General features: G+C 38.2%; 1 protein-coding gene across 1 annotated transcript; it reads left to right on the top strand.

The window, feature by feature from the left end:
- The first annotated feature begins 640 nt into the window (after positions 1 to 640).
- LOC104889248 (receptor protein kinase-like protein ZAR1) lies at positions 641 to 8,937 on the top strand. Its single transcript, XM_010674426.4, has 2 exons — positions 641 to 2,181; positions 8,095 to 8,937. Exons 1-2 carry the CDS (start codon positions 819 to 821, stop codon positions 8,727 to 8,729), a joined length of 1,998 nt encoding a protein of 665 aa, XP_010672728.2. The 5' UTR covers positions 641 to 818; the 3' UTR covers positions 8,730 to 8,937.
- The last annotated feature ends 2,733 nt before the right edge of the window (positions 8,938 to 11,670 follow it).

Here is an 11,670-nt window from a genome sequence, read left to right as displayed (position 1 = left end):
TTTTGGCTTAAATTGGAGTTAGCTAGAAAAATCTATGTGGCACTCTAAGCCAATTTTCATTTTGCTCTACCATTAGAGATCACAGGGAGTTGGAAAATTGTGGGGCTTTTGTAATTTTGTGTACAACAATCAAAGAAAACAACAAATTGTAATTGCTCCAAATATTTGGGTACTTCTGAAGAAACAATTTGAAAAAACAATTTATAGTCATACATATATAGTTTCTTATAGTAATATTTTCTAAGTACAGGTGATTTGGATAATATAAAATCTAAATAAATTTATCTATTCATTTACCTATACATACAACTTTAATTATTTTTTAAAAACAATACCCACAACCCCAATCAAGTGGACTACTAATTTTGTAATTGAAGTAGTACAATTTCTTAAATTAAGGATTATAAGTACAATTTTGTTCCAATTATATAGCAATACTATGGAACTATAGTACAATTTTGTTCCAATTGTATAGTAATACCTCTACAAAGACTATAACTCTATTCCATCCAAGTTCCAACCAAACACACCATAAAGCCTTGTTCATAAGCAACCAAAATTTCAAAACTCAAAAAGTTAAACCACATGTGCCCTTTTCATAAACACAATTAATGGGCCCATCATTTTATGTATCACTACAATAACTAAAAAAAAGAACATCGAAATCATCACAAACTTTCAAATACTTTCAATTTCAAATAACTAAAAGTCTAAAATGCTTCCCTTTCGTCTCTTTCTTCGTCCTCTTTATTTCTTTCTCCCCAAACACTCCCTTAATTTTCATCACTCTTCACTCTGCAACTCCTCGTTGCGCAACCATGAAACAAACAACAACATTCATCTTTGTTCTCATTATAAACCTCTCATTTTCTCTCTCCTCATTCTCCCTAAACTCCGACGGACTCTCTCTCCTCGCTCTCAAATCCGCCATTACTTCCGACCCAACTCGTTCTCTTTCCACCTGGGTTGACTCAGATTCGAACCCGTGTCACTGGGTTAATATCCGCTGTACTAACAACCGAGTTACTGACATTTCTCTCTCTAACAAAACCTTAACTGGTTACCTCCCTTCTGAACTTGGTGCAATTCTCTCTCTTCGTCGACTTTCTCTCTCCTACAACAATTTCTCAACAACTATTTCACCTCACTTATTCAATGCTACTTCACTTACTTTCTTGGACCTTTCTCATAACTCTTTGTCAGGCCCAATTCCGGCCCAAATATCCTCCCTTGTGGGCCTTAAGTTTTTGGACCTTTCCTCGAATTTCCTTAATGGGTCTCTCCCTAGTGGGCTCAGTGAGCTGACCCAACTCGAGGGGACTCTTAATTTGTCGTATAATCAGTTTTCCGGCGAAGTTCCGGCGAGTTTTGGGAGGTTTCCGGTGATGGTTAGTTTGGATCTCCGGCATAATAATCTCAGTGGGAAAATTCCTCAGGTGGGGTCGCTTTTAAATCAGGGGCCCACTGCATTCGCCGGAAACCCTAATTTATGCGGGTTTCCGTTGAGTTCCACGTGTCCTGAAGCTCAAAACCCTAATTTATTACCCGGAAACCCGGAAAACCCGGATGACCCGACAACACCGAATCTGGGTAGTGGGGAGAGTGCAGAGAGAGGGAGGAGAAGGACGGTTTCTATCTCCTTGATTTTGGCTATTCTTGCAGTTTTAGCATGCGGGGGTATATTGGTCTTTTTGTATGTGATGAGGAAGAATTTGAGGGGAAGTAAAAAAAGGGATAACAATAACAAAAATAATGAAGAAAAAGTGGGGAAAGAGGAGGTTGTGAGTCACGTGAGGGTGGTGGTGGGGGATGAGGAGGTAGAAGGGCAAAATGGTAAATTCGTAGTGGTGGATGAGGAGGAGTTTGGGTTGGAATTAGAGGATTTGTTGAGGGCATCAGCTTATGTAGTGGGGAAGAGTAGGAGTGGGATAGTGTATAAAGTTGTGGTGGGTGGTGGTAAAGGATCAGGTGTGGTGCCGCCTACAGTGGTTGCTGTGAGGCGGTTGAGCGAGGCGGATGATGCGACGTGGAGGTTAAGGGATTTCGAGGCGGAGGCGGAGGCCATTGGTAAGGTACACCATCCTAATATTGTGAGGTTGAGAGCTTATTATTATGCTCAAGATGAGAAGCTCTTGGTTTCTGATTTTATCCGGAATGGCAGCTTGTACTCTGCACTGCATGGTATAATCTCTTTTTCCTGTCCTCCTATGTTAACCAATGTTTCAAAGTTCAATTCTTGCTTTGGTTTTTCTCTTATGCTTCATTATCTAATGCTTGCATCATACTTCCTCCGTTACTATTCATCAACCAATTTTGTTAAGCTATCTTGCATCATTATTTAAGAAAAAACTTAATTAAGTGAGTGGTCTTGTTAGATTCGTCTCAATGTAAGGATTTCAAATATCATTTTATGATTTTTAGTTATACGCAATTAGAGATATTGACTTACAAAGATTCGTCTCAACAAACATGAAAAACAAAATGGTGCAATTTAAGAAAAACAGAGGAATTATTCATATGGATTCGATACACAATTTAAGGAAGAGATTATTTAAATTTATTTTTATTTTGTCTGTTACCTTATTTAATCTTTTCTTTGAACTGCGTGTGTAGCCCATGATGCAAGTAATAAAATATGGAGGGAAGTACTTGAACCTTGTTCATGTCTAATATTGTGAAAGTATTTGTTTATATTGGAAAGCAAGAGTGTAACTTGTAAGTTGGTCCAAGTCTCATTTCTTAAGCCTAGAGATTCGAATCATAATATGTAGTGAAGTAATGATTAAGCTGATCTAACTGAAATTGACTATGGCTATAATATGTAGTGAAGCTATTTGTATAAATTTGGAAACAGAGAAAGTAGGTCCAAGTTCAATTTGCATGTATAATGGAGATTCATGGTGACATATGGTCGATGTTATTATTTAGTGTAACTGAAAATGAAAATAGAAATGTATAATTAGATACTCTTCTAAGAAAGATTTCAATGTAGACTCGGGAACAAATCTTTGACTCTTGAAAATAGGTGTAATGGGAAGAAGTGGTTAAATTGTTTATTTGTTGCTGTAGTGGTAGTCTGGTAGACTAGTAGTCATTAGGCAGAGGCTTGACATAAGGTCATAGGAGGGTTTCCCGTTGTTAAGTATGTGTCTAATGAACTATCAGATACTGGAAAAAGTGTTTTGGTACTTCTATTTATTTGAATATTGGAATCGTAAACCTTGTCGGGTACTTATACTTGTTTGCTGGAATCTAGAGGATATTATTTTGGCTGCAATAAAATAGACATTTGAGCCCTCTGATTGGTAGAAACTGGAAGAAGAACAAATGAAAGTCAATTGTGAGGTTGGAGATTCTTGAAACTGATTTCACCAGCGTGGCGATTATGCTGATTAACAATAACAACAGCTTATTAGCCGAGGATGGTTCACAGTACCAATTTCGTTTGGTATGTTGATGTTATGATTTAGCAGCCATTACCACCTGACCAGTGACAGGCTAAAGTCGCATCACCTAATCAAAAATAACCTAAGGTCCACTAACTAGTAGTCAGGGAAGTCAGGATCGAATCCACAGGGAGAAGTTGTACTATTGTATCTGAACTTAATATTATACTAACAAAATCAGATGAATGGTTGTGTTACTAAGCTAAACAGGTAACAGAATTAAATAAGAAGGTGTAAATATATCAGTAAAGTACTAGAATCATGGATCACTATGCATACAATTCGGGAAATCAAGGATAAACGATAACCACCTAGTAAGTCAATTGTCTAGGGCACACGTAATTTCTCTCGAACATTACCTCCCTCAAAGATCACCCAGCCGCTCTCGCATAGTCAAGGGTCACTTGCCTAATAATTGAAAGCCTATACGGTATCTCTCCTCTCGAAGTAGATTCAGTATTGCAGAAGTAGAAATATAAATCAGGCCTAATTATAATCCTAGCATGAAGAAACAATCAAAGGAAACAATTGAAATACCAGATAATCAAACTAATCTATCAATCCCTTATTGTATACATAGATCTCCACAATTCTAGATATAGAACTACTCACTCATAATCATGAAATCAATAACAAGAATCATATAAAAACTCATACTTGGAAACATGGCAAATAACTAAGAAAAAAAATGTTAACAATGGAAGAAATAACAAAGAAGTAAAGAAGAAAGATTACCAATTATATTGAACTATGAATAAGCAAAAGGTTTGATCTTGAATTGAAATCACAAAGAATGAATTAAGGTTCTTAAACACTCTAGAGAGAAACTAATAATAAAAACTAGATAGGAGTTAATAATTCTATTTTTCTATTTATACAAGCCCTAAAACAATAGAAGAAAATCTCGAAAAAGGGCCCGCAATCATTAAAAATCTCGCGTCACGCCAGCCGCCCGATCGGGCCAAAGTCGCCCGACGGATCGGGCTCCAAAGAAGATGATTAAGGCCAAAACCGCAAGACGCCCGATGCAATCGGGCTGACCCGCCCGATGACATCGGGCGGCCTTATGAAATGGAGGCAGAGTGCTGGAATGGCGCCCGACGTCGGGCCAACTCGCCCGATCGGGCGAAAGACGAATTACGACAGGGCATAAAACGCCCGATCGGGCCCGCAGCTGAAGTATGAAGAACTGGTATATCGCCCGATCGGGCTGGGCCGCCCGATCCAATCGGGCCGATCGGCTTATCTTCGTTTTCTTTTCTTTCTTTGCTCAAAGTCCCGGAAATCATCCTCGGGATCTAGAAACTCGGCATCTAACCTCTCTAATCCACTGTGCAATCATGTAAAGTAGGTGATAGCTTCCAAAACCTACAATTCAATACAAAATAGCAAACCACAACTAGATGGAGAGAATTAGTACCAAATGGCTCCTAAGAGCACCATAATCACAACTTTTAGCACATAATTAGGGGAGAAAATTCTATATAAAACCATAACATCAACCAGTGACCACCAGTTTGAGTTTGAGACTAGTTAAGATAACAAGTGGTAAAGATTAGAGAAAGATTACAAGTGATGAAAGGAGAACCTACCGACGTAGGGCTAATTTCCAATCAATTATGAAATAGATAAAGAGTGGAATCTCATTTATTTCTATTGACATAGATAGGTCCATATATATATATATATATATATTCGTGTGGTGGAAAACCATTCTATCAAGGTTGGCCACATTTGGATGAGAATATCTTGAACGGACTATTCCCAAACTTCAATGGTTGAAGGTGTTGAGTACTAGGGGAACTTGATAACTGTGTCCTGAACAAAGATAATTGTCATCATATAAGCAAAGTTTCCTAAGAGTGATTTTTTTTTTGACTGGACCTAAGAGTGAATTTAAGATGATGGTGGACAACTGGTGGTGCAAATCCTTTCTTCCAGCTTGTTATGCATACCAGTCACCACCTTTGGTATATAAAGAAATTCGATAAAGCACAAAAGACAAACCTAAAACTAAGGATGGAGACTTCGTCCCTCGTGACTCGTGCCTCACACCATTTGGTTTGTAAGCTTCTTCAATCTTCTCGTGGAATGGCCGATCTAGCAAGCATCCATAAACCATATGCAGATCTATTGCATTTCAAATTCTACTTAGGCTATATAGGATACTTTTGAGACTCTGATTTTTCTCCTAACATGATTAGCCATTAACGGTGGGAGACTGTACTAAGTACTAACTGAATTAATGCGGGTTAAAAGGGACCTGTTACTATGTGAACTGTAGGAGATGCTGCCTGTTCTCTTCACCTTAAATAAGAGGATTTGGTCTGGCATGAATTCTGGTCTCTTGTTCTAAGTAAACTTTGACGCTAGTATATAAGAAAAAGCATATGCATGTGGGATTCTGTTAGATTCGTCTCGTTGTGTTTATTTTAAAAGTCTGAATTCCATAATTTTTACTAATATGGTATCAAACATATGTGGTAATAAGTAAATGAGGATAAACAGGTCTGATGTGGTCTGATTCTAACAAGAAAAAGTAATAAGTTCTTGCAATAAAATGAAGAGAACATAGCCCAAGTCATACTTGGTGGATGTCTTTCCAGTCTGTGGAATTAGTGTAATAATGATAAACTACTTCCTCCATTTCTAAATAAGTGCAACATTTCCCATTTTTGGAAATGTCACAATAAGTGCAACATAGCTCAAAATGGAAAGTTTATTTCCTTTTATTTACAGAATTTGCCATTACTTAATTCCCCCAACAACACAATTAATTTATAATTTACCAACCTAAACAACCTTAATTGATCAACACCCCTAATCCCTCCTCTCATCTTAGCAACCTGCCACCTCTCTCCTTATCTCAACCCACCCAACCCTTTCTTCCCAACTCAACCCACCACCCCGACACCACCACCACCAACACCACAAACTCCACAGCAACACCAGCCCAAACCACCACCATTACACCACCAGTGCCGACCCGACAAACCTCAAATCTCTCTCCTTCTCTCGCATCCTCCACCAGCCCGACACCACTACACCACAAACTGCAACTCCTCATCCTCTCCTCTCGCGTCCTCCATCACGCTGTGGTGGTGTTCGATTTAGCTATAGATCTGGCATTCGATTTCAACAGAGTTAGTGTTTAGGTCGCGTTGTGGTTGTGTTGGTGAAACAATGGCGGTGTTCGTCGCATCCCTAAACACCAAGAAACCTAATTCGTCGCATTTCATCTCTAAACCACGAAGAACCCTACTTTCGTGCAATTTCAGTGTTCGAATCTTCAGATCTGACCTTGTTTACTTCACGAATCTATTTTTCTCCTTCTTCTCTCATCTCTAAACCATGAAGAACCCTAATTCTGTGATCTTGTTTATGGAGCCTTCTATTCGCCGACCGAGATTTCCGATCCTAATAACGAGGGTGTTGGACTGTTAGAATCGGGGGTTAGGGAGGGAAAATGGGGTGGTCGGTGGTGGTGGAGGGAGAAAAAGGTTTCCCGGTAGGCAGGGGAGGGAGAGGGCATTTTTTCGGTGTTCAGGGATGGAGGAGGGGGAAAGGTGTTTCTGCTGCTGGTGGTGGTGGTTGCGGTGGTGGCGGCGGTGGTGGTGGTGATGGTGGTGGTGGAGTTGTTGTGGTGGATCGCAGGTGGAAGGTGTTTGGATTATAAAGTTGTTGGGCAATTAGTTTAAGTGTTTTATTTGATTAAGTAGCCTAATCTTTCCTCTAAGTGTGGTCCCCAACTTTCTCTCTCTAGATGCCTTGGTCTGTGTGCCGTTTTTCTCTGTTGCACTTATTTAGAAACGGAGGAAGTATATCCAAATTGTGTTGTTTTTCCTGGTTGTCAATTTAAAGGGACAAGGGCTATCTTCTTGATGAGATTGATGTATGTTTCTATGCTTCTACTTTTAACACACACTGGATCATGTCTTGCTTTAGACGATGTGTCCCAAAATCATGTTACATGCTTGCTAAACTAAGATATTTAATAATTTTCTACTACTTGGCAGTTGGCACTACGGTCAGAAATAATGTCTCAACTTACAACTTGTTTAAAGCTATGTGATACTGGTGTATGGTCCTCCATTCATTTGTCTAATACAACTTAAAATTGGACTAGGTTTGTGTTACACTTAATTTATATGTTTCATGGGCTTGCTTCCATGAAACAGAGAAATTAACGTTTTGACCTCAGTCTGCTATAAAATGTTCCATATTGTCAAAATTTGCTGAACTAATTGTTATCACAATGGTTCTGCTACAAGAACGCCGGCATACATTGGAACCTTTTTGATTTGATTGACTAAACTGGAACTTCAACTCCATGATGAAACATGTAGCAATAACATAGCCTAATTATATTTTGCTGTTGTTAGTGAAGTCTTGAGCCATGATATGTTTGGGTAATACTGCCAAAACATGTAATCCAGATTTGTTCCAATACATTTTTTTTTCCTCTTCTGTAGTTGCACAGCATTCATCAGTGTTGATTCTATCTGTACGACAGTTAAGGATTTTCATGTAGTAATACTCGGCTTTGATGCCTCTCTGTGTCATTAATCATGGCTCTTATGCTTGCGATGCACTCTATCTGAGCAGTGGGTGCCTTCGATCTGTTAATCATATACTTTTGGTTTTGTAGGTGGACCCTCAAATGATATGCCGCCATTATCATGGGCTTTTAGACTCAAAATTGCACAAGGCACTGCAAGGGGTTTGATGCACATTCATGAGTGCAGCCCGAGAAAGTATGTTCATGGAAACTTAAAATCATCCAAAATTCTACTCGATGATGACTTTCATCCATATATTTCTGGGTTTGGTCTCAACCGCCTACAATGCGGACGTTTGAAATCGACTAACCCCCCATCAAGAAGACCGAGCTTAAGTAATTCCTTCTTAACGGGCTCAAAAATATTGAGTACACCTTCGGTTGCCTATTCTGCCCCTGAGGTGCAAACTGGTTCTGTCAAGCTCACCCAAAAATGTGATGTGTATTCATTCGGGATTGTACTAATGGAGATATTAACAGGTCAGCTACCAAATACGGGACCCGACAATGATGGAAAGGGATTGGAAAGCCTTGTAAGGAAGGTTTTCCAAGAAGAGAGACCTTTATCAGAGATCATAGATCCGGCACTTCTGCATGAAGTTTATGCCAAGAAGCAGGTGTTGGCCACATTTCATATCGCTTTGAACTGTACGGAGCTGGACCCTGAGCTAAGGCCAAGGATGAGAACTGTTTCTGAGAGCCTGGATGGCCTGAAGTTTGAATGAGAATGAAGATGGTAAATAATGTGTACATGTCTGTTAGAAGCATTCTGTTGACACTTGATGTAGAATCTGTACCTACTTTCTGTAGCAATGATTTGTAGTAGGATTAGGAATTAGGATGTCTTGCATTGGTGCCTCAAATGGTAAGGTTTTGTAGAAGTCAGAAAGAATGATGTTTCAGTGTATGGTTCATGGGTTTTTGTTTTGTTTTGCTATGCTCTCGAGGCGACAGGGAGTGCTTAAACCACCATAGATGGCTCCATTTTGCTCCATTTCTGTGCCTTATCTGAATGACCTTCGACTCTAGCGCAGACTTGATACTTGCATTTAGATTCATACACATTCCGGCTCCATTCACTCTTTCTCGATGTTAACTTTTATTAGATCTGGTGAATGATGATGACTCAGACATAAATTGAACATGATATAAGCTGGTTTTTTTTTTTTTTTGAAGGGTGATATAAGTTGGTTAGTTCCAAATATTTTCGACGAATTTATATAAGCAAGTGAACATGAGTAATATAGGGCCATGATAGTATTGAGATTTTTAAGATGAAATTGATACGATTCCTTTTGATTTATAAATTTACATATTGTCATTTTAGCACAAAACAAATTTACGACTTACGAGATTTTTTTGGGAATAAGTACACACACTAGAAAATTACAAGCTAATCCATATTTTTTTACGGGTGACAACGAGTAATATAGGGCTACGATAGTATGTTCTAGAAGCCTAGAAGCGTATTATCTCTGCATCCTTGTGCTGAAGACCTGATTGATTGAAGTTGGTGACATTCTCCACTGAAGTCGCCATACTTGAGACCTCTGCTTCCCTCAAATCTTGTTTGTGGAGGGCCTCGTTTTTGGTATGGTTTTTTACCTTTTTTTGTTTGTTTGGGAGATATGAATTGACATCAACCTTGAATGATTGATAGAAATGCAACTCTTTCCTTTGTTGCAACCTTTTCATATCTTCTCGGGAGATATTAAGGAACAAGGAAGATCTATGTGTTTGGACATAAGTCACATAATCAAGATGCCAGGAAGACTTTAATCTTATCTTTTTAGGAGAACAAAGATGAAGGAATATGTCCTTAGACATCCCGACAATTACTAAATATTAATACGAATTATATTATGAAGATAATAAAGTCAACTATTTTAGTAATCGTATTTTCTTGCAAGAGAATAAATATGATAAAGGACAATAATGATTGGCCTATAACTAAAATATATTAATCCTATAAGGTTACACATTGTAGCACAAGTTAGACAAAACAATTCAAATTCATTTAGGATTAGGGTTGGGCCGGTCCTAAGGGGATAGAAGAGAATTAGTTCTCCTAGCTCCCCTATGACTCTTCTATTATATATTGGATATAATATTAGGGTTTAGGTGATCAATTCAATTAATCAGTTTCTTTTCACAAGAGAGAGAAAGTGAAACCCTAAACTATTCCCTCTAACCGGCGTCTATACCATCTAAAAGCAAGAGATCTTCTCTTCCGTTCTAGCAAACGTTGGTGTTCAACTGGTGCTCGTGGACTGATTAGAGGAGCAACACTTGGGCTCTCGGATCTTCAAAACTTGCATACAACAGGAAAATCACGCTACAAAGGTTCGATATTTAATCCCTATTGTATGATTCATGTCTTTGATTATGTTTGTGATCTATGATAGATGTTAAAAAATTGTTTCCTGAAATTCTGCTATATGCATATGTATATTCCTACAGTGGTATCAGTTTTGCCTAATTCATAATATTATATGATCATGTAATTGTATGTAAAGTTATTATTTTTATTCAATTAAGGGAGGATTTATTTATGGCTTGAATTTGCATAATTGATATTTGATATTAATTGATTGGAAATTGTAAATAATTGATTTAATCCCTATTGAATGATTTATTATAATAAATATTTTTCATAAATATTTTATTATCTTTGATAAATAAATCAGATTTTACGTTCGTGAAATTCCATCTTCGGGGTTTTGGGGATAAAAAATATCTTTAAAGCACGCGTAGAATAAAAACGATTATACTGGAATATGCGCCGGACGTAGGGATGTGCTCAGCGCACCAAGTGCATCCAACACAATGCTAGAACACGTCAAGCGAGCCAATGAGCGCGTAACACGTGGATTTGTGACTCACATAGAGTCTTGCGCCTGACGCAGGTCCTGTGTGAGATGCAAGGTACTAATCTATCTTTTTCCAAAACGTGTTTGCACGTGTGCAAATTTGATTGCCCGGGCTAGCAGCATCAGGCACACCAATATGCACCTGATGCGTGGCATTGTGCCTGCCACGTAGGCCTACTTCTGGCGCAGGGCTTGCGTGGAGCGCACGCTGCCTTTTGTTTAAAAATATCCGTGATTTCTCAAATTACGCAGCGCTTTTATTATTTTACTTAGACACAAACTTACAAATATCTCCGCAATACACTTCGAATCTCCAAATACTCAAACACTGAAATACTTTCAAATCAATTTCCATTCCTAATCACACTGCGAACCTGGTTTCACGGTTACTCGGCCTAAAGATCGTTGCGCTCTTCAATCTAAGCCGCATAGGTATAATTCCTGAGGATCCTTGAATAAATTCTCTATTTCTGTACTGAAGTTACCAACAATTTACTTCATGATGTAGATCTTTAAGTAATAATCGTTCTACTGTATATTCTAATCCCTTTTCTATACTTTATTTTAGATACATATTATTATTCTTGCCTTTGTATATCATATGCTTGGCTGATCATTCTATTCATATTATATGATTGTTCCTGCTTTATTGCTTTTATCGCCTACATATTATCATTGCTAAACAAGACCTAAAGAACTATTCTAACTAATCAGATTAATTTGGACAACCTGCTAGGTTCCATGTAAATCGATTTCATAATAACATATCACTAAAAAAAATAGTTTTTTTTATGTA

Source organism: Beta vulgaris, chromosome 3 (assembly GCF_026745355.1).
Source record: "Beta vulgaris subsp. vulgaris cultivar EL10 chromosome 3, EL10.2, whole genome shotgun sequence".
Taxonomy (NCBI): Eukaryota; Viridiplantae; Streptophyta; class Magnoliopsida; order Caryophyllales; family Amaranthaceae; genus Beta; species Beta vulgaris.
This window is presented reverse-complemented; position numbering and strand designations above follow the sequence as displayed.

Coding starts and splice junctions, on each gene's coding strand:
- LOC104889248 (XM_010674426.4), top strand. CDS start 819: ATGAAACAAACAACAACATTCATCTTTGTTCTCATTATAAACCTCTCA. Junction 2,182..8,094: donor CTTGTACTCTGCACTGCATG/GTATAATCTCTT, acceptor TTGGTTTTGTAG/GTGGACCCTCAAATGATATG.